The 24,304-nt window shown below is 34.6% G+C and overlaps 1 protein-coding gene and 1 long non-coding RNA gene across 11 annotated transcripts in view; one reads left to right on the forward strand and one right to left on the reverse strand.

Annotated features, from left to right (window-relative positions):
* The window catches only part of LOC131540763 (peripheral-type benzodiazepine receptor-associated protein 1), a 123,225-nt gene extending 108,002 nt beyond the window's left edge, over positions 1 to 15,223 (forward strand). For 7 of the 10 annotated variants that reach the window (XM_058775998.1, XM_058776009.1, XM_058776002.1 and 4 more), the window contains 6 exons: positions 2,098 to 2,166; positions 6,832 to 6,885; positions 8,240 to 8,343; positions 8,424 to 8,495; positions 10,793 to 10,912; positions 12,135 to 15,223. In XM_058775998.1, coding sequence (XP_058631981.1) covers positions 2,098 to 2,166; positions 6,832 to 6,885; positions 8,240 to 8,343; positions 8,424 to 8,495; positions 10,793 to 10,912; positions 12,135 to 12,377 — 662 coding nt within the window. In that variant the 3' untranslated portion in view covers positions 12,378 to 15,223. Of the gene's footprint in view, positions 1 to 2,097; positions 2,167 to 6,831; positions 6,886 to 8,239; positions 8,344 to 8,423; positions 8,496 to 10,792; positions 10,913 to 11,083; positions 11,119 to 12,134 lie in introns of all 10 variants that reach the window. The other 3 variants (XM_058776005.1, XM_058776001.1, XM_058776004.1) reach the window with 3 other exon arrangements.
* A 537-nt stretch (positions 15,224 to 15,760) lies between these two features.
* LOC131541373 (uncharacterized) lies at positions 15,761 to 17,182 on the reverse strand. The gene is made up of 2 exons (XR_009271480.1): positions 17,027 to 17,182; positions 15,761 to 16,141 (listed from the first exon to the last, which is right to left on the reverse strand). It is a non-coding gene; the product is annotated as an uncharacterized LOC131541373 (long non-coding RNA).
* Positions 17,183 to 24,304: the final 7,122 nt, after the last annotated feature.

The raw sequence follows: 24,304 nt of genomic DNA on the forward strand, positions 1-24,304 counted from the left end.
GTCAGTTTTCACACCAACATATATCATGTTTCACCAAAATATTTGTGTGTGCAATGTCCTTTTAGTTCTTATTTGATTCCTGAGCATATGTTACATTACATACTCTATTGAGATCAGCTGTAATCATTAAAAAGCATTAGCATAATGTCACTGCTTGGCTTCACATCAGGATCTTGAAGTGCTGTCTAGATAGACAATTGACTAGGTTTTGGAGCAGAGCTGTAGTCTGACTGACATTTATTTAAGGTCATATTTTGAGCATGTTTCTAAAATAAAAATAAATCTCTTAACTCCCTGTAATCGTTCAAAGAAAAAGCACAAAAATCCAGCCGCAGCTGACAATTTAGCATAGCTGGAATCACGCTTGTAGACAGGAGCTTAAAAATAGGCTTCAAGCTAACAACTTTGAGGAACTTGGGTTTCCCTTGAATTCGAGTTCTTAAAGTGGTGGTGATATGTGGTGCTTTTTTTTGTAATCCATTGAGATACATGCAGTAGTCTTTCTCTCATTTAAGGCAAGACACTAAAGGTAAAACCATTGCTTTTTGAGATTTTGGTTCAATAACATGACTACGATCAGACTTGTGGAAAGAAAATGTCCTAAATACACATTTAAGTGTTTATTACACTTTATCTATTTAGGTATGTAAATTTCAGTTACAGTACATATCTTTATAGGCTGTATTTTTTTTCTCCACTTCAGCAGCACATATATACACCAAACTTTACAGTTTTATTCTTATCTATCGAAGTTATTTACAGGGGATTTGTTTATTTATTATTCACCTGATTTATATAACATAACATTTTATTCCTAAAAACATGGTGAAAATTTATGTTTTTCTTGCTTTTGACAGTATTTTTTTATTTATGGAGTGATAAAATAGATCTCCTCTGTAAAAACCTTAAAAATGTCAACAAAATGAAGCAAGAATTTTGAATTCAGATTTCTGCCCTGGAAATGTATACACATTTCTGCATATTTAATTAGATAATGTGCAATTTGCATATTTAAACATAACATTTCAAAAAACTTGTAACACAAAACATATATATATACAAAACTTATATCTCAATTCTGTTTATATCTCGCAATTCTGTTATCTCAAAATTCTGACATTTTTCTTGCAAATTATGAATTTATATCTCGCAATTTTGTTTACAGTGGTGGCCAAAATTGTTAGAACACTTGACATATTTAAGAGGTTTCAGTTGTTTTTGTTGAATTGACCATTGCAATACCCAATGAATCCTAAATGAACTATTGCTGGAACTACCTGCGACGGAAAGAATCTGCTGGAACATTGAAAATGATAGACTGGCCCCTCAAATTCCAGACCTCAAAAGTGGATAAAAACAGTACGACTCACTTCATCTGATATTTGTTGTGCTCAGAGCAACCATCTGCATGTTTCATAAACATTATTAAATGAAATCATGTTTTGGAGGCCAAAAAGGGTCAATATTTTCAGATCTGGGAGGTGATTTTGGCCACCACTGTATGTCTGACATATATCACTGTTTATAAGTTTTTTTTATCTCAAAATTCCTTGCTATTACAAGTTTATATCTCCAAATTCTGAGTTTATATCTCACAATTTTGAATTTTTATCTCAAAATTCTGACTTTTTTCTTGCATCTCATGAGTCTGCTTTTTTTCTCTCTGCATTATGAGAGAAAAGTCTAAAATTGTGAGATGAAAAGTCACAATTGCTTGATTTTACTTAACCCGTGGCAGAAACAAACTTCTCATTGGTTTATGTTCCACAGTCTGCAGTTTAATTTCAGATCAAAAAGCTTTGCTGTTTTTACAAAAGTGCCAAAGTGCTGTTGTTGTAATGTGTGTTTTTGTGGTCACTGTAAGCAGTTCAAAGAGCGACAGTGGACCTTGTTTCCCAGAATGCTTTGCTGCAGTGGTGGTTCAGCTCTTTCTTTCTCACTGTGGTGCCTCATTGCTAATGCTAATGCTTATTCTTATTCTTGTTTTCAGCTTGATCCTTGTTTTGTGAGGTTTTGCTTTTCTTTTGGCTTCTCATTCATTCTTGTCTGCTACTTGTCTTTTTTTTTCCCCTCGTATCCTGTTTAAATTTCATAAAGACGCCCGCTTACATGCACAGCTTCCACGCCGTCCCGCTGCACCGCCGAAACCTAGACGCTCCAAGAAAGGTGTGTGTCAGCGCTCGCTGTCTCCTCCTGCTCTCCGAGATTTCACCTGCGTTTGGTTTGCTGAATTCACTCCCATCAGCTTTCTGCTTCTGCATCAGGAAGTCTGACCAAAGGGGGACACGAGCGTTAGATGTTCTTAGTCTCGTTGGTTTAGTTTTGAACCACAGTCAGCATGAAATCAAAATTAACCTTTTAATTTCAATTTTTTTTACCAAACAAATGTTCCTGGTCTTATTGTGCATGATTCCGTGCATGCTATTGTAATGAAAACGATGCATAAAAACATAACATCTCTTCTGCTGATCTAGGAAAGGCTGTTTGGATGAAGAAAAACGGTATTAATTACACGAATGGCCACTAAAAAGCCGAACACTTTGGAAAAATGTTAAATGCAATAGCATGTGAAATCAACCTTCATGTTTACAGATCACGGCTGCATTTTCCAAAAGCAACATAAGCTTAGGTAGATTGTAGAAACCACTGGCTTACGATGCTTTTGGGAAATGCAACCGAAGTCAGTCACACTTAGTCTCTGGTGAACATGTACAGTGAGGAAAATAAGTATTTGAACACCCTGCTATTTTGCAAGTTCTCCCACTTAGAAATCATGGAGGGGTCTGAAATTGTCATCGTAGGTGCATGTCCACTGTGAGAGACATAATCAAAAAAAAAAAATCCAGAAATCACAATGTATGGTTTTTTTAACTATTTATTTGTATGATACAGCTGCAAATAAGTATTTGAACACCTGTCTATCAGCTAGAATTCTGACCCTCAAAGACCTGTTAGTCTGCCTTTAAAATGTCCACCTCCACTCCATTTATTATCCTAAATTAGATGCACCTGTTTGAGGTCGTTAGCTGCATAAAGACACCTGTCCACCCCATACAATCAGTAAGAATCCAACTACTAACATGGCCAAGACCAAAGAGCTGTCCAAAGACACTAGAGACAAAATTGTACACCTCCACAAGGCTGGAAAGGGCTACGGGAAATTGCCAAGCAGCTTGGTGAAAAAGGTCCACTGTTGGAGCAATCATTAGAAAATGGAAGAAGCTAAACATGACTGTCAATCTCCCTCGGACTGGGGCTCCATGCAAGATCTCACCTCGTGGGGTCTCAATGATCCTAAGAAAGGTGAGAAATCAGCCCAGAACTACACGGGAGGAGCTGGTCAATGACCTGAAAAGAGCTGGGACCACCGCTTCCAAGGTTACTGTTGGTAATACACTAAGACGTCATGGTTTGAAATCATGCATGGCACGGAAGGTTCCCCTGCTTAAACCAGCACATGTCCAGGCCCGACTTAAGTTTGCCAATGACCATTTGGATGATCCAGAGGAGTCATGGGAGAAAGTCATGTGGTCAGATGAGACCAAAATATAACTTTTGGTCATAATTCCACTAAACGTGTTTGGAGGAAGAAGAATGATGAGTACCATCCCAAGAACACCATCCCTACTGTGAAGCATGGGGGTGGTAGCATCATGCTTTGGGGGTGTTTTTCTGCACATGGGACAGGGCGACTGCACTGTATTAAGGAGAGGATGTTTTGCGAGATTTTGGGGAACAATCTCCTTCCCTCAGTTAGAGCATTGAAGATGGGTCGAGGCTGGGTCTTCCAACATGACAATGACCAAGCACACAGCCAGGATAACCAAGGAGTGGCTCTGTAAGAAGCATATCAAGGTTCTGGCGTGGCCTAGCCAGTCTCCAGACCTAAACCCAATAGAGAATCTTTGGAGGGAGCTCAAACTCCGTGTTTCTCAGCGACAGGCCAGAAACCTGACTGATCTAGAGAAGATCTGTGTGGAGGAGTGGGCCAAAATCCCTCCTGCAGTGTGTGCAAACCTGGTGAAAAACTACAGGAAACGTTTGACCTCTGTAATTGCAAACAAAGGCTACTGTACCAAATATTAACATTGATTTTCTCAGGTGTTCAAATACTTATTTGCAGCTGTATCATACAAATAAATAGTTAAAAAATCATACATTGTGATTTCTGGATTTTTTTTTTTTTTAGATTATGTCTCTCACAGTAGACATGCACCTACGATGACAATTTCAGACCCCTCCATGATTTCTAAGTGGGAGAACTTACAAAATAGCAGGGTGTTCAAATACTTATTTTCCTCACTGTATGTTAATTGCATTACATTGTAAATGCATTAACTCTAACTGCTGTTTTTCTTTTTTTAGACGAAAATAACCTGTTAAAAATAAAACAAATGATAATAGTAATAGAATATATAGTATTAATTTACATTATGCCACAAGTGCTGTTTTTCTTTTTTCTTTTTATTTAAATGATGATATAGTATTAATAATTAAAAATAATTAGCCTACAGTTATGGCCAAAAATGTGAAAATTAATTTGCATTGTTAATCCTTTTGATATTTTATTTAAATAATTCACAAAAATCTAACCTTTAATTGGATAATAAGAATTTAAAATAGGGGGAAATATCATTATGAAATAAATATTTTTCTCTAATACACATTGGCCACAATTAACGGCACCCTTTTATTCAATGGTTTTTGAAACCTCCATTTGCCAGTTTAACAGCTCTAAATGTTCTCCTATAATGCTTGATGAGGTCAGAGAACACCTGACAAGAGATCAGAGACCATTCCTTCATCCAGAATCACTCCAGACCCTTTAGATTCACAGCTCCATGTTGCTGCTTCTTCTCTTCAGTTCACTCATGTTCTACAGGGTTCAGGTCAGAGGACTGGAATGGCCAGCAGAAGCTTGGTTTTGTGCTCAGTGACCCATTTTTGTGTTGTTTTTGAGGTTTGTGTTTGGATTATTGTACGGTTGGAAAATCCAAACATGGCCCATTATAAGATTTCTAACAGAGTCAGTCACTTATTGATTTTTTATCTGTTGGTATTTGATAGAATCCATGATGCCATGTGTCTAAACAAGATGTCCAGGACCTCCAGCAGAAATATAGGCCCACAACATCAAAAATACAGCAGTATATTTCATTATACACATGGGGTACTTTTTATCCCTGTGTTCACCAAACCCATCTTGAGTGTTTGCTGCTAAAAAGCTAATTTTTTTTGTTTCATCTGACCATAGAAGCCAGTCCCATTTGAAGTTCCAGTCGTGTCTGATAACTGAATATGCTGGAGTTTGTTTTTGGATGAGCGAGGAGAATTTTTCTTGAAACCCTCCCAAACAACATGTGCTGATGTAGGTGCTGTTTGACTATTTTCTTTTAAGGTTTTCTGACCCCGAGACTCAACTATTTTCTGCAAGTCTCCAGCTGTGGTCCTTGGAGAGTCTTTAGCCGCTCAAACTCTCCTTCTCACCGTGCATTAGGACGATATAGACACACGTCCTCTTCCAGACATTTTATGTTGATTGGAAATTCTTAATTATTGCTCTGATGGTGGAAATGGGAATTTTCACTGCTCTAGCTCTTTTCTTAAAGCCACTTCACTAATTTGTGAAACTCAATTATCTTTTGCTGCACATCAGAAATATATTCTTTGGTTTTTCTCATTGTGATGGATGATTAAGGGAATTTGGGCTTTGTTTTCCCTCATATTTATATTTCTGTGAAACAGGAAGCCATGGCTGGATAATTTAATGTTCATAATCACCCTGGAGTGCTCAAAATTGTGAATATGAATGGGAATATACTTTAGAGATATTTTACTCATAATAATTCATAGGGGTGCCAATAATTGTGTCTAACGTGCATTTGATAAAAACATTTATTTCATAATGATATTTTCCCCCCATTTTAAATTCTTATTAATCAATGAAAGGTTAGATTTTTGTGAATTGTTCAATAAAAGATCAAAAGGATTAAGAATGCAGATTAATTTTCACAGCCTTCTTTGGTCATATTTACCAAGGGTGCCGATATTTTTGTGGTAATTGACATTATTGCACAAATTCTTTTTTTTTCTTCTTTTTTTTTGGATAAATAAGATGAAAAATACTAAATAAATAAATAACAACAACAGTGGTAAGTGGTAAGTAGTAATTGACTTTCACATATGATATTTTTTCAAACCATAATAATAATAATATATTAAAATAATTATATATAATATGTAAAAAAAAAATCTAAATAAATAATATATTAAAATTATAATATAAGTGGTAAGTGGTAATTGTCAATTTCACAAATGCTATTATTTCGAAATAAATGAATAATAATAATGTATTAAAATAATAATCATAATTTTATATATAATATAAAATAACTTATGGTGATTGACTTTATGCCACAAATGCTGTTTTTCTTTTTTGAAATTTTTTTATAATATATAAATAAATAATGATATATAAACATATTTTGTATTAAGTGACAGTGTCACAAATGCTGTCAAACCTAAATTTATATTGAATCTGGAATGATTTCTTTAAATCAGTGTTTTCTAATGTTTGGGCTCACAACCCCCTTTGGTCAACTCACCACCTCTCTGAAGCTGACTGCCTGAAGTGTGTGTGCTTGTGTGTGTGGCTCATAACCGCTTCACTCATATCCTCAAAGCGCTGTGGCTCATTTTGTTTGGTTTTATTTGGTTTTGTTTAGTTTGATTTGTCTTTTTCCCAAATGAGCCCGAGTGTCAATCAAGGTCACGCAGCCAATCAGATTGTGTCTAACCCTTCCCTCCCCGCCCACTTCTGTCCTTTTCCAGTGGAGTCGGCCGCGGTGTGGGACAACACCTCCGCTATGGACACCTCCAGTCAAGGTTTGAGCTCCTCCTGTCCCGTCCTGCGTTTCTCTCTCATGTTTCCAGCCGCATGTGACTGACAGTTTAACTGCATGCTGATGTACTCATGCAGCGCTGCATGCAGTTACCATGGAGATCTGCATCCACATGCCCTCGTCTCTGAACTAACCACTAATGATCTTTCAGTCTCTCATTGGACAGCTGTGCTCATGTCTTGTGTGATTTGCTTCACTTTGCATGTGATTTCTGTCATTTTCAGTGTTTCTCTTGAAGAGTGTCATTAAGTGCCTTTTTCTTCTGTTCAGTCTGTTTATCATGCAGTAGGTTTACCAGAAGTTTTTTTTTTTAACACAAATGGAGAATGAGTTGTAAATAATTTACATGCATTCTTGATAGAGGTAGACTGAGCCTGATAGATTGAGTTTCATTCTCTTACACTACTGCACACACGTCAACCATTTAATTAACTGTTTAATTAACTTCCTCCGCTAAATTGTTTTCAAACTATTCCTCTGCCATGACCCTTGTGGACCAGAAACTGATAACTGTTATGAATTGTGGTCAAACATTATACAATAATGCATAAATCAAGCTTACATAGCTTGAAGTTTAGTGTTCATAAACGTGCATAGCGTATGTATCTGGCTTACAGTAAAAGCAGTAATAATGTGAAATATTATTTCAATTTAAAACAGCTGTTTTCTATTTGAATATGTTTTATTGTGTAATTAATCACTGTGATGCAAAGCTGAATTTTCAGAAGCCATTAGAATCTTATGACACTGAAGACTGGAGTAATGATGCTTCAGCTTTGATCACAGCAATAAATTACATTTTACAATATATTCAAATAGAAAACAGTTATAAACTTGTATATATACAAGTTTATGACATTATCAAAAATAAACTTTTGTTTAATAATTAAGGCATTTTTTGCAGATTTTTCTTTTTTTCTAACAATAAAATTTCACAGCAAACATATTTCAATTAAATCAATTAATTGAAATACTCAAGTTCATAAAATCTGCAACATTGTTGTAAATATTACATAAAATGCTAGAACACATCTGAAGTAGTTGTTGGTTCACTGTGTTAGATCAAGCTGTTTTTACTGTCAACCATCACAGTAGATTTAGATATAATTGTCATTTCATGTTTTGAGGTCGTTGAGAGCATTTCCTTCATATTGAAGCTCTGTAATGTCTGCAGAGACACGAAACCATCACCTGATAAACCCATAATAGAGACTTCACAAATATATCAAATGTTCGATATCAAATAAATATGTATTTTCTGGCACTTTCTGTGTCATTTTCACCCTGAGCGCTGCATCTTTAAAGACGCTCGTTAAGAGATTGTGTTTGACTTGCAGACCTCAGTCGCTCCGCCGGCCCGATGGGAAGCTCCAGACCTCGCAGGATGGTGGCCATCTTTGACTACGACCCCAGAGAGAGCTCTCCTAATGCAGACATAGAGGTGACATTATTACTATGACAAAAAAGCTCCTTATACTAGTAAGCTGTCTAAAGCATGAGTTTAATGTACTGTTTGTCCAGGCTGAACTGACCTTCAGCGCGGGCGACATCATCTATGTGTTCGGTGACATGGACGATGACGGCTTCTACTATGTGAGTTTCTTTCATGTCTGTCTGTCTGTTAGAATACACTGTAAATGAAAAGTTGACTTAACTTAGAATTTCAAGGCAACTTGCTGCACAGCTTTTTTGAGTTTACTCAACTTTGGACCAAGTTGTTCACTCAACCCAAGTCACTGAGTAAAGTCACATGTCTCTTTTTTGTTAGTTAAAATGACTTGTAATGCTTTTCCAATGTGTCTCAAATTATCAAATATTTTACTTGTTTACAAATGACAAACATTAATGGATAAGTTAGTCTAATAAGTAAACAATATTGTCTTTGTTTGTAAGACAACTTACAAGACCGAGATATCCAGAAAACGGATAAAAGTGGTTGAACATACTCTAGGCCTCAAAACTAGACACTAACCAGAAGAACGGTGGCAATCAACAAATGTAAAAAAAAAAAAAATGAGCCCTTTACATCACAGTACAACAAATAACTAACAATAACGATAAAACAACAACAAAAAAGTTTAAATGAACAGTAACTGCATAATTTATTCAAGCTGCAATGCATGCTGGGAACTCACAAAGCCTTAACATTTCAACAATATGAAATTCTTTGTTCAGTCAACTGTGTTTGACTAGTCGGGACAACATTTGGGGTAATTTTGTTGGTCTGACAAGGGTTTTTTGAAGAAAATAGCATTTTTTAGTATATGAGACTCAAAAGGTTTTGTAAACTGGAAAATGTGCAGTCGCATTTTTTACAGTGTAGGAGTTTTGTGCAATGACACATTTGTGACCGTGCTGCCATTCAAGTTATTTCCGAGGTGAATAATACAAGTTGTGAAGTAATTGCTTAATAATAATTGTATTTCGGTGCTGCAGAGATCTGAGCTGATCTGTCAGAGCCAGTGTTGGGGGTAACGCATTACAAGTAATGCAAATAATGTAATCAGATTACAAATGTGACCCTGGAGCACAAAAGCAGTCATACGTAGCACAGGTATATTTGTAGCAATAGCCAACAATACATTGTATGGGTCAAAATGATCCATTTTTTTCTTTTATGCCAAAAATCATTAGGATATTAAGTAAAGATCATGTTCCATTTGATTAGTAATATGCATGGCTAAGGACTTCATTTGGACAACTTTAAAGGTGATTTTTTTTAAAAATATTTTCTGCACCCTCAGATTCCAGATTTTCAAATAGTTGTATCTCAGCCAAATATTGTCCGATCCTAACAAACCATACATCAATGGAAAGCTTATTTATTCAGATGATGTATAAATCTCAATTTCAAAAATTGACCCTTGTGACTGGTTTTGTGGTCCAGGGTCACATTTTCAGAAGTAACTCAAAAGTAACACATTACTTTTAAATGTACAATGAAATATTTACCTTTTCAAGTTACTTTTTTCCCATTTATTGACTGAGAAATTGGGAGTGAGGTGCAGGAGCAGGGGCAGTCCCTTCAGCCTGAGGCTTAATCATTTCACTTTTGGTGTAAAAGGGCCTTTACAGTTGCCAAAAATATTGGCAAACTTTTTTTTGTTATTAAAAAAAAGCCCAGCCTAGGTGACAAAAAGTAGCACGAAAATAACATGCATTACTTTCCATAAAAAATACAAATGCAATAACGTAATATTGTAATGCATTACTTTTAAAAGTAACTTTAGTTACTATTACCCAAGTATTATTATTACCATTTTTATTACTATTTAGGTTTCATTTAATATGTTAGTTGTATCTTAGTGTTTCATCTAATATTTACATTTTATTTTATTTCAGCTTTATTTCAATTAACAGTTCAATTAGATAATAACTAAATAATTATTGTATTTTATTCAGCTATTATGTGCTTTGTTGAAAGTTCCGTCTCAGCACTAGTTGCTTTAGTTTACTGTAAATCCTAGTTCTTTAATGTTTTTTCTTTATTCGTCTCCTTCATTATTCCTTTAATTTTACAAGATACCCCCACGTGTCTGCGTCCTTTTTATAGTGATGTCAATGGCTGCTCTATGCTCAAAATTTAAAGTGATAGTTCACCTAAAAATGAAAAATGTATTACTTACCTATTCAAATTATATTTTTCATAACATTTTTCTTGTTTACTTATGAAAAAGACTGAAGAAAGACTAGTTTAAAGCTATTGTTATTTAAGATTAAGATCGTTATCTAAGCTGTTGTTATTAAATGGAGGGCAAATGCACATATGTAGATCAGGGGAATGAAAATCTATCCCAGAACCGCTCAGTTTTTCCAAACCCCGTGTACAGCCATGAACACTGAATGACTGAGCAAAGCAGCAGTGCATGATGGTTCTGTGTGGTTTTCAGGGGGATCTCAATGGACACAAAGGCCTCGTGCCGTCCAACTTCCTGCAAGCTTTTCCAGAGACAGAAGAAGACGCGGCGCGGACGGAGCACACGGTGACGGAGAGCCGCAGGGATTCACAGGTATGTGTGTGTGTGTGTGTGTGTGTTTATTGCATGCATTAATGTTGATCATTGCATGTATTTTTCATTCTGTTCTGTCCATCACTGATTAACAGCATTAGTTTCTCCAGCTGTCTTTTGTTCTGCATGTCGTCTTATGTGTGTTTGTTTTTATTTTTGCATGGTTTTCAGAAGCACAGGAGAGGTGTTCACTTTAAACAGTGACCGTAAGTGTTTCATAGATCTGACCCGACCTGCAGCAAACCCTCTCTAGCGTCTCTAGATATAATGACACTGAACATTACACTGAGAGTCTGAAGATGAATTTTAGAATCAATGCACATGCTTTGCAGGGTTAGTGTACCCAAAAAATTGCTTCTTCATTTACTCGCCTTCCTTTTTTCAAAACGTGTATGACTGATTTTCTCCTGTGAGGTTTTAGTGTTCAGTTTAAGTAAAGCTCAGAATAACAAAGAAAAACTCTAAAGAAGTACTGTAAAGTTTTAGAGATTCAATCATTTTGAATCCAGAATGTGTACTATTATATACTATTATAGTTTTTATTAATATTTTGAATTACCTTTTATTTTCATATTTTCAGGTTTCATTTTAATTTCTAGTTTTAGTTCTAATAATTTTACATGCTTTTGTCATTTTTATTTTTTATTATTATTATTATTACTGTTTTTTTATATTATTTTTAGGTTTCATTTATTCACTTTTGTTTTAGTGTTTAGTGTTGTTTTATATTTTTATTTTTATGTGAACTGTCCCTTTAAACTCATGGTGAGAGCCATGCCTTATCAATTTTTGTAATTTAAGCCGAAGCATTTAAGATCATAAAGTCAGATGTTCAGACTTGTAACTGCTGCTGTTTTTTTTTTCTCCTGCTACTTTGGATTCCCACAATACCATTTCATACATACAGTATTTCATATATGCAGTATTAAATCTCCTTCATCTTACATAATTTTAGTCTTTTTTATTTTATTTATTTATTTTTTAAACTCTTATGTAATTGAAAGTTAACTCTCTGTTAGCTCTCTTAAGGACTGGAATTTTTTAAATAAGAATTTTTAGAATTAGAATTTTAGTCTTAGAATTTTTATCATATGTACATTTAAACAGCTTGTGTTTTTTTAATCATATTATATTATTTATTTTATTTTGTAAACAATTACTGACATGGCATTAAAATCTCAACTACCTGCCTACCTTCATCTTTCCTCTGTTTTTCTCCCAGGTGAGCCAGACAGAATCGTCTGAGCGTCTTGATCCCGTGAGCTCCTCTCAGCTCGACCCAAATCCGCCGGCTCGGCCAGAACCGAACCCTGAGCCGGACTCAGATCAGAAACCAACCCTGAGCTCGTCTCCACCCGCGACCCCTCCGTTTCCCGAAGCCTCCCTGCCCGAGAAGAAGAAGAAAGGTTTCTTCTCCAAGGGCAGGAAGCTCTTCAGAAAGCTGGGCTCCAGCAAGAAGGAATAGCTGTGAGCCTGAAGATCTGCAGATTGCACTTTTTCTCGTGTGTCGTGTCAGTTCGAGTGTGTGTCCGTCCGATAGGAGAATCTTTCTCATTCTCTGATTTTTGCCATAATGATGCAGATTTACCAGCGCTTTCGTCTGTCGGACTGTTTCTTCTTTTCAAAAAAGCAAATAATCGCAATACTTGTGCAAATAGGGAAATGGGTTTGAACCCATTAAAGCTGTGACTAGAGCTCATGCCTGTTGAAAAGCTATAAAAATACTCATTTGAAGAGTAAAAAGATAGCAAAATATTCTAAATAAACGCTTAACTTCAGTGTAACAGCATCTAGACATGAATAACCATCTGCTAGTGTTCACAAACATAATCCACTGAAAGGCAGAGCACTCTTAGAGGAGATGTGTTGACATGATATTTATTCCAGGAATTCTGGAAAATAAAGCGAAGGAGTGTGACGAAAAATTTTTGTCACTATAAAAGTATTTTGCACTACAAGTAGGGTCCAAGACTGCAGAACTGTGTCTCTTCGCCTATTTTATGTTGCTGGTGTTATCCAGTTAAAGCTAGAATAATACAAACCGGTTAGTTAAACCAGTACAGACTGAGCTGAACTCAAATTGTTACATATTAATTCATTTGTTTTTACTGGAGAAAATCTGAATGATCACCGACTGGCCGAAAGCTTTTTATATCTATATCACAATATTTTCTGCACTTTCAGATTATTTCATTAGTACCATTGTTGTATTCTACTGAAAACAGTGTTTTATTATATTCTACACTCTACTGTGTGGAAGCCCATTTGTGCCACTCGATAAAAAAAAGGTAATTGCGACTTTTTTTCTCACAAATGTGAGTTCACATCTCACAATTCTGACTCTTTTTCCTCAGAATTGCAAGATATAAACCTGCAATTTTTAGGTATTCAGACAGAATTGCAATATGTAAATTAGAAATTGTGAGAAATAAAGTCAGAATTGTGATGTAAACTCACAAATGTGACTTTTTTTTTTTTTTTTGCAATTCTGAATTTTCCTTGATCTTGCAGTTCTGACTTGTTTCTCCCAATTCTGACTTCTTTTCTCAGAATTGTAAGATATAAACTTGCAGTTGTGAGTTATAAAGTCCAGTTCTGAGGGGAAAAAATACTATTTTCTTCTGATTTTATTTGCGAAACTCACAATTATGACTTTACATCACACAATTATGACTGTATTTCTCAGAATTGTGAGATGTAAAGTCTGAATTACAAATTTATATCATGCAATTCTGAGAAAAAAGATCAGAATTGTGAGATAAAAATTTGCAATTATTTTTTTTAATTCAGTTGCGGAAACGGGCTTCCATACCTCTGTGCTCATTCTTATGCGCTTTTTTCCCCAATTTAACATTATGCTTGCATTTGCTCAAAAAAACCCAACAACAATACATATTTATGATCATTTTCAACTTTATGATTTATGTTGTTTGCATGCTAAAACGGCATATAGAACCGGAAAATGTTGATCGTTCTCTGTAAATGTAATATTGTGCATCTGATGATGCACTGAAGCTTTTATCGTTCGTAATGAACTTTGTATTTAGTTCTGCTTCGCCTTTTCTCAAACTCATCGACATGGAACTCACTCTACAATAGCGACATTAATAATTTGCGAAACAGAGAAACATTGGCTTCTTTCTGCATGAGCTCTGTCTTAACTCTTCTTGCTTAGTTCCTAATTTCTTTTCCTCCGTTTTAGGAGCGTCATAATACAGACACAGCATGTGAGCGTAACACCACACACCCTTCAACTTTACATTGCTGTATAATGTGTTTGTTTTTCTAGCGTCATCCGCTGGTTCTTGTGGTCTTACAGGGCTCACGTGAAATCATTTCTCAGGTCGAACCGCTCATCAGTTTCGCGTCTTAAGTCAGCTCTTGCTCTTCTCAGGCGAGACTGTCCAAACCACACAATCTTGCCAAACCTTGATGTGCTCTGCACATCACCACAGCGACCAATCACAGAATGCCAGGCATTTGCAGGGGCGGAGCTAGAGCCCAAATGTCCTCACAGACAGGAAGTAGGTGAAGATTCGACCGTTTCTCGAACTGGCAGAACAGAATATACAAAGAAAGTTGTGCTTTAGCATTTTTGTAGATTGCGTGTGTCATCAAACAAGTATCCTTGATCATTTCATGGGTAGTGATGCGCTGTACAGCCCCTTAATATCAACTAGTCAGATGATTTTCCCCTCGCTGCACTATATAATCCAGACGCATGCTGTGATTCCTGCCACGGTGAAGCTGAGGAACGCACAGGCCGCAGATCTTACCATCGTAACCGTCGCTACTGCAAGTAGGCGTATCCTAGGCCATAATAAAAACTAGCCTTATAAGACCTCGTTTAGTCTTAACTTCAAGTTTACTACAGCTGTGTTTGTAATGACTGCATGCATGATGGGTTTCCATCTATACTCGGCCTTATTTATTCTATTTATGTGTCGTAGTAGTTGCACGTAGCTTTGTTTGGCCGTATGCGAAGGAGGCGCTGAGCTCGGTGTATTTTTGTGATTTGAGGTATGATATTTTCATACAGCCAGAACGAGACTCTATTCTTGTGTCTGTCCTGAAGGATGTTTTTTTGTACATTTTTGTAATGCATTTTTTGGAAACTCACCTGTAAATACGGCTTCTTTTGGTACAGTATTTTTTGGGTTTCTTTTGTGCATGCCGAAACCATGTTTTTGGATAGTCACACAGGCTTCTTGCTTTGTGGGGAAAGTTGTAGTGATTTACTTGAAGTGAATGACAAGACTTGTTGCAATATGGACTTTTTACAGAAATAAAGTATATTTTCACATAAAATGAGTTTCTGTTGTGATGGAGTATCATTCAGATTCTAGCATATTATTATATATTTTAGTATATTATTATAGATATTATAGGTATGTTATAGATATTATAGATATAGTTTTTATTAATAATAAAAAATATAAATTATTTTTATTTCAGTTAAAATGTTTAGGAAAGTTTTTGTAATTTTTAGTAGTTTTGGGGGATTTTTATGCATGTCCGTATGGTTTTTAGTATTATTGATTTTTTTTAGCTGTAGTTTTAGTTATTTTAGTATGTCAAGTTAAACTAAATGAAAATTAGAAATATTTTTGAAAAAAAAAAATTAGTAAAGGAATTAAAATGTTTGTTTAATAAATAAAATTAATTTTTATTTTCAGCTAACATTTATTTTGTTTCAAGTAACAAAAATGCTTTTTTATGTTTAATAAATAAAATAAAAGTGTTTATTTGATTTCAGTTAACATTTATTTTATTTCAGGTAACAAAAAAAATGTTTTTTTAATTTTAGTTTCACTTTTCATTATCAATAATGACCCTGACTCAGACAAATGTGTTTTATTTGTTTCTGTTTTATTGAAGTTTACATACATCATACAAGACATTTTCAATGATTTTACAGCAATCAGAGAAACCTGGCTTTAGTTTCTTCAAGCATGCCGCCGTCTCACGTGGACTTGCATTGACACCATGAGACGTGCACGGCTTTACGAAACCAAGCCAGTTCCTCTTTTCTCTCTTTCCTGTCGTTCTGTGTCGAGCAGCGTGAAGTTTCCCAGCAGCCAACAGTACACTCATCCATAAAGTAGGAAACACTACACTGTGGCGAGGGGTTTAGTAGTGCTTTCTACTTTATGGATGACTGCACTGTACATCCCAATGTCCAGGTGTCCACGGCTCATCTGGAGAAACGCTGAAGATCTCAAACTCCTCCTTCACATAAACACACACACACACATTTCCACTTCTGCACAGCTCATGAACCGCACCCAAATTCTATACAGACTTGAAACTCTTAACGTTTGAGGAAACTGAGTTTGACTGATTGCAATTTGAACATACGACATGCAAAACAGAAATGTTTTACTAAATTATTAGGTGCATAATGTATGACAAATATACTGTAACATGCATTTTGTTGAATTATGTTAACGTTTATACAGCAATTTTTGAAAATAAGTTGATTAAAGTACAAATTTTCTTAAAGAATAATGCGTCATTCGCAAATGCTAGTGGTGGCGACACAAACATCTTCCTCACATCAGACGGCAGCCATTTTGATCAACATGAGTAAGCTTTTTCTTTTAAAAGAAGATGAGCATTTTATTATTATTTAAAAAATATTTAATATATTTTTTTTTTTTTTGGTTTTGCTGTTGTTTAGTGTGGGGAAGAAAGAAACTACAATAATAGAAAAAGATTGCAATTTTTAGCACTCTTGAACAGGAACTGGTGCATATACATTACTTTTAAAAATTGTTCTTCAAATTGTCGGTTAATAAATAATACTGAAATACAATTGACAATTTATTGCATTCCAGAAACTGATCAAATATGTTTTGAATTTTTAAATGTTATACATGCGTCAGTGGAGAGTCTGACATGATCATTTGCTCAAAAACGTTACAGTGAAAAACTTGAAAATATTTATGCAGAACATTAATACATAAAGTCGTACATCATTAAATGCATTGATGACGAAACAAGAAAAAGTCAAAATGTACAAAATAAATCGCTTCCTGTTTCCTGCGCATCCCAGTATAACCAATAACCATACGTTACCCATCAGAACTTTTTATGGCCCTATTACATCCATACCTATGTAGATCAAGCCCAGTAGTGCCATATTTGCCTCTTTCTTCTTCTCCAGTGGTCTTAGCAGAGTTCTTCAGGTGTCTTCCTCTCCAGCCCAAGTAGAAATGGGCCTAAAACAGGAGAAGTGCTCGTATTTAACCCTGCTGCCAACCACGTGGTGCTCAACCACACAGGAAGAGGCATAACAGTCAGTGCTTCACGCCTCTCTTTCATTCGCTGCTCTTTTTGACCCCCGACTCATTTAAGCGCATGCTAATGTCCGCATATACAGTATTCACATTTTCGCATTTCCTGTGCTGTGACGTGTTTTAAATTCTGCGTTTATTTTACAGGTGCCGTTTCAGTTGAGACAGACACCTCAATAAATAGATATTAAAAACTCACATAAATGGATAGTTCATCCAAAAAAAATATCATTTAATCACACTGAAGTTGTTCAAAACCTGTAGTTTCTGTGGATCATAAAAATATATGTTGAAGAATGTTGGTAACTAAAATGTTGTTGGTCCCTAGTGGGAAAAAAATACAATGGAAGTCAATGGGTACCGTCAACTGTTTGGTTTACCAGCATTCTTCAAAATATCTTATTTTATGTTCAGCAGAAGAAAGAAACTCATACAGGTTTGGAGCAACTTGATGGTGAGTAAATGACAAAATTTTAATTTTTGCGTGAACTATCCCTTTAAAAGTCTCAATTCTGGTTAATGCAAGTTAGTATGAATAAATAGTGGGAACAGTAAAAAGCATGGTTTTTATTGTCAGTCACTGATGCCGGTTTCACTAATATGCTATTTTGCTCTATTCAAGGATATATTTGTACATTTAGCAGACACTTTTATCCAAAGAAATGAGGAAAACAACAAACAATTCATTTTAAAATACAAGTGATACATCTTAAAACACAAGCAATTCATCTTGAAATACAAGTGATTCATCCTAAAATACTTGTGATTCATCCTGAAATACAAGTGATTCACCTTAAAATACTTGTGATTCATCCTGAAATACAAGTGATTCACCTTAAAATACTTGTGATTCATCCTGAAATACAAGTGATTCACCTTAAAATACTTGTGATTCATCCTGAAATACAAGTGATTCACCTTAAAATACAAGTGATTCACCTTAAAATACAAGTGATTCACCTTAAAATACAAGTGATTCATCTTAAAATACAAGCGATGCATCTTAAAATACAAGAGATTCATCATAAAATACAAGAGATGCATCTTAAAATACAAGAGATTCATCATAAAATACAAGAGATGCATCTTAAAATACAAGCGATTCATCTTAAAATACAAGCGATGCATCTTAAAATACAAGCGTTTCATCTTAAAATACAAGCGATGCATCTTAAAATACAAGAGATTCATCATAAAATACAAGAGATGCATCTTAAAATACAAGCGTTTCATCTTAAAATACAAGCGATGCATCTTAAAATACAAGAGATTCATCATAAAATACAAGAGATGCATCTTAAAATACAAGCGTTTCATCTTAAAATACAAGCGATGCATTTTAAAATACAAGCGATTCATCTTAAAATACAAGCAAGCGATTCATCTTAAAATACAAGCGATGCATTTTAAAATACAAGTTATTCATGTTTAAATATAAGTGAGTCATCTCTAAATACAAATGATTCATTTTGAATTTTGAATACAAGTGATTAATCTTTAAATACAAGTGATTCATCTTAAAATATAAGTGATTCATCTTAAAATATAAGTGATTCATCTTAAAATATAAGCGATTCATCTTAAAATATAAGCGATGCATTTTAAAATGCAAGCGATGCATCTTATAATACAAGCATTGCATTTTAAAATACAAGTTATTCATGTTTAAATATGTTTCATCTCTAAATACAAATGATTCATTTTGAATTTTGAATACAAGTGATTAATCTTTAAATACAAGTGATTCATCTTAAAATATAAGCGATTCATCTTAAAATATAAGCGATTCATCTTAAAATATAAGCGATGCATTTTAAAATACAAGCGATGCATCTTAAAATATAAGCAATTCATCGTAAAATGCAAGCGATGCATCTTATAATACAAGCGATGCATTTTAAAATACAAGTTATTCATGTTTAAATATAAGTGAGTCATCTCTAAATACAAATGATTCATTTTGAATTTTGAATACAAGTGATTAATCTTTCAATACAAGTGATTAATCTTAAAATATAAGCGATTCATCTTAAAATATAAGCGATTCATCTTAAAATATGTGATGCATTTTAAAATACAAGCAATGCATCTTAAAATATAAGCAATTCATCGTAAAATGCAAGCGATGCATTTTAAAATACAAGTTGTTTATGTTTAAATACAAATGAGTCATCTCTAAATACAAATGATTCATTTTGAATTTTGAATAAAAATGATTCACTTTAAATACAAGTGTTGGATCTCAAATACAAGTGATTCATCTCAAATACAAATGATTCATCTTAACATAAAAACGATTCATCTTAAAATACAAGTGATTCATCTCATCATACAAATGATTCATTTTAAAATACAAGCGATTCATCTTAAGGATGTAACCAAATATTTAAAATTGGGGCACCAAAAGTTCATGGAAAATGGTTGAAATGAACATTAAAATGAACAGAAATATGCTAGATGACTATTTCCCGGTCAGCGTTCAGCCTTATCATGCTTTCTGTTCTCCTGAGCTCTTTTGGTTTGTTCTCCCATTGCTTAACAGTTGCAACACGAGGGGAAACGCCAAAGCGTGTCTCTTCAATCCCCATCAGAGGGAAGTGAATTATCAGCTGGTGCAAGATTATGTGTGAGGAAAGTGTGCGGGAGAAACGATGCCAGGATAGCATTCAAAGCAGATTCCAGATCAGGACGCTCAGTTTATTAGTGGAACAGCTGGGTTACTAGTTCTGAAAGTGTGCTAAAATGAAGTAAAGTTGACTAAAAGAGGAGAAAGGCAGATCTGATGTGATCAGGCACAGGAAGGAGGCGTAAAGCGACTCAAGCGTGTTATTTCCTGTGTGCAACACCTGCAAAGAACTGTGCATGCATGCCTGAGTCTGATGAGCAGTTGCATGTAGTCTCCTATTTACTTTACAAAGCGTTTAATAACACGCACGTTGCTGTCGTATGTATTTTGATGATTGCATGCATGCATACGAGACGAAAAGAGGAGTCGGATTAATGAGAATATACTGAGAGATGAATAATGTCTGAATGTGATTTTTAACCCAGATCATTGGAACATTGTGGTTTTCAGAAGGTCTGCTCTGTCGCTTTAGCGGTTATTGACATGCACATGATGCTGCAGGTTTAAATCAGCATAAACCACATCGGTCTTCTCTTTCTCCTTTGTATCTGAACAAGGGCATCAAATATAGCTCGGGTTTGAAGGCCTGAGCATTTATTTTCATACAGGGAACACCGGCAGGGTTTCAATTCCCCAGATCACATTATCAGACCAGCCTTTCAAAGTCTGTTTGCAACCATGACAACCTGACACAGCAAGAGCCGAGCCGGGGATTTTTTAAAAGTGTGTGTGTGTGTGTGTTTGAGGTCAGAGCCGCATGGTTTTTCAACAATTATAAAAAGCAGAGTGGAAAAAGGTGTGGTGAGAGAGATGTGATCTGAAGTTGACTCTCGTCTCGTTTGGTTTCACTATGACACATTTACCCGCCAGTTTCAATGCCTTTGTCTTTTAAAAGAGGAAAAAGCGTTGAGAATGTGATGCTTAAAAAGAATACATATTTAATATTCAATATATATTAATACTGTTTTAAGAGTAGATATTTGGGTGTATATTAAATATACCTAAATATTAAGATATTTTTATGTTAAAAGGTAAATATTAAAAATATTAATTTGAAACCTCTGAAATGTACAAAACAATGCTGTTCATAGGCCTAAGTGTGTTTAATTATGTTCAGATGTAAATTTCTTTTTTTATGAATATTCAAGACATTTTTAGTAATTTTGTTGTTGTTGTTTTATGTCTGTATAGTTTTATGAATTTATTTTTAATAAAATATGTACTTTATTTTATTTCATTTATTTTAGCTGAGATATAAAGTAAAATATTTATTTCAGTTTATATCAAGTCATTTGTAATACATTATTTTAATTCATATACAGTAAAGTTATTTTAATGTTTTATTTATTAGTTATAGCTAAAATAGATTAAATAAAATATTTTTATATTTCATTTCAGTTTAATAGTGTTTATTTTATTTAAAATGACAAAAAAAAAAAAAAAGTTTTTTATGGTTTTAGTTTTAGGTAACTTTAATAACCCTCTAGCAAATATCACTAGTTAAGACTTTGAAAATGGAAGTTTACCTAGTAAACCAGAAATTGGCTAACGAGAAACACAAAAAGGGATGCAATTTGAAATCAGTCACGATTTAATCTAGCACTTTCATATTTAGACACCACACAGCATGCAGGTCAGTAAGACAATCATGATCCTGTAGATTGATGAAAGATGCTCTGAGAAGCAGCTATTTTGTCTTTTAGCTGAGGAAGAGGAAAACACAAGTCAACCGAGTGCGAGGAGAGTGAGAGTTTGTCTGCTGCCACTTTCTCATGGCTGCTGAAGTCTAATTGTGGCACAGACGGTGGCTTTTGTGCTTTCTTCTCTTCCTTGACTGAGTCCATATAGAAGCAGAATACCACCTTCAGCGATTAAAAATAGCTCAAACTTGATTCTGTTTTTAGGTGTTTCAGTGTCAATATAAAATGAAATCCCTATTTTTAGTGCATTAGTGCAAATTATTATGAAGAATAAATGTTTCTCTCCACTTGTAAAACAGTTTTGGTTAGTGTTAGCCAATACTCAGTTAATTATTCACTGTTTTATGCCGACTTTAAACAGTACTTTAATGCCAGTTAACTATTCGTGATCCATTTAATTCCAGATGGATAAAATAATATTTTTTTCTTGCTGAACATCCATTTTCCCTCTAAAATACATCCCATTATGGGAGTAAAATGAGTTGTATGTTGATTTTAATGCATACAGCTGCCTATTTAGATGCATTCGTTTAAGTTACACTTTCTTCTATATATATAAACAAATCAAGCATTGTAAAGCACAGGGGTTTGAAATCTATAGATTTATTGTGGTTATGTTGATAGATAACGTGATTCTCACACCTGTGGTTGCTCATGTAACAGGTTAACGTATAGACCAGTCTGAACAGGAAGTGACCTGTGCTCGTGCTGGAAGCTGATTGGCTGGCGGCGAGGCTGTTCTGTCCAAACTGATAGACCTTATCTGGTTTGGCACCAGCTTCCCCTCCCTTGCTCTCCTCCCGTGTGTCTTTGTTCCCTTCATTCGTCTTAACTGTCCTCAAGAAGACTGACCAGTGACCAGTGTTTTGCAAACCGATGGCGTCACCGTTTGTTACTTCCCCTGGTTTTAAAATATGACACTGAGCCGCTGTGTGCGTGAGAGAGAGAGCGAGAACGTCTATTAACGACTTCAAATGTTCATTAGTGGCGTTTACTAAAGCAAAGATCAGTCAAGTTGTTATAAATGCATGACACCCTTTTTCTGTTTCATAGCAGCTTTACAGAAAATGTACAGACAAATATAACATATCTAAGAATTATTCAAATGAATAGCCTGAATATTACAAAATCATTTAATAATGCAAAATAATTTGCAAGTTTTGTTTTTTTAGCCTGAATATTTAAAAAAAATAAATAAAAAATTATTACAAAATAAATTGCAAGGTTTTTTTTAGCCTGCATATTACAAAACCATTTAATATTACAAAATAATTTGCAAGTGTCTTTTTTTTAATTATTTATTTTTTATTTTTTTATTTTTTTGCCTGAATAATACAAAATCATTTAATATTACAAAATAATTTGTAATATTAAATAAAGTGTCTTTTTTTAAGCCTAAATATTACAAAATAATTTACAAGTGTCTTGCAAGTGAGCCGTTACTTTGCTAAGTGATCAGATGCACTATTTCCACCTGCTAGAACACAAAACAAGTAAGATGCACATTAAACATCACTTTTTTTTTTCATGCAAAAACCGCTCAAACAACCCACACTAAGAGATGAGTTTTGTTCACTCACATTCATTAAATCATTCATCTGCACTCACTAGTGCGCACGTCTCCAAATATGGCCATAGAAGGAACTGGCCAATAGCAGCCGCTCTGGCAGACGTGTCATGATGAGGTCACACACGACGGCCGTCATTCTGACTTTAAACTGAAGACTGCGTGACTGAAACACAGAGATCCTGCTGTTGACCAACTGTATGTGTGTGTGTTTCCTCTCACCGGAGGATATGATGTAGCATAATATGATTAATAATGTGGTCTGATTGTCTTGATAAGTGATGTTTTAGTCTGGAGTGATTCAGACTGTCATTTTATCTATTGATAGATTAAAGATTCTGTTCATTACAAAACACATTCATAATTGACAAGCAATCACTGCACTAAAAAAAAAATACTTTTTTGAAGTATAACAAAGATTATTATAATTCCACATTAAATTCAATGTTACTTGCCATTTCTTTGTATTTTTTTGTGAAATTTGCTAGCACATTCTGAGTGAAAATTGTTTCAAAGTGAATCCTACACCACATTTTTTTCAATATAGAGATCAAAAAAGAGGTCAAAAATATGTTTTTTTTTCAATGAAAATGAATCCACTGGATTTTTGTTTGATACCAAATTGTATTTATGAAATAGTTATGATCCATTTATCAGAGGTGTAAAACCATACTTGAGTAAAAGTACAGATACCTTACAGTGAAAATTACTCCACTACAAGTTACAAGTCACCAATTCCAAAACAACTTGAGTAAAAGTCTGATTTTAACAGTACTTAAGTATTTTACTTATACTAAATATAGGCTCAAAGATGCACTCGTCAAAGAGACATGCCGGTCAAAAACTGTAACGTTGTGGAGAAGCTGGAGAAAACAGGCAGAGGCAAGGATCTATGTGCAGGCATTTCATGGAAAAACTACAACAAACAATAAACCAAAAACCAAAGGGAACAAAGAACAGAATGACATGCAAACAGACAACCATTACATTCAACAACTCACAAAGAACTAAAGAAACACTAGCGATATATATATATACAGGAGGATAACAAGCTGAACAAGATAAGATTCAAACTGGAGACAGAAAGTGATATAAAAGTCTAAGACAAGGCACAGAGAACATGCAACACAAACAAGAAAGAGCTGATTTGTGAGGACAACAATCACGTTTATTTTCTAAAACCAAAATAAAACTGAACACCTC

Source organism: Onychostoma macrolepis, chromosome 05 (genome assembly GCF_012432095.1).
Source record: "Onychostoma macrolepis isolate SWU-2019 chromosome 05, ASM1243209v1, whole genome shotgun sequence".
NCBI classification, from domain to species: Eukaryota; Metazoa; Chordata; class Actinopteri; order Cypriniformes; family Cyprinidae; genus Onychostoma; species Onychostoma macrolepis.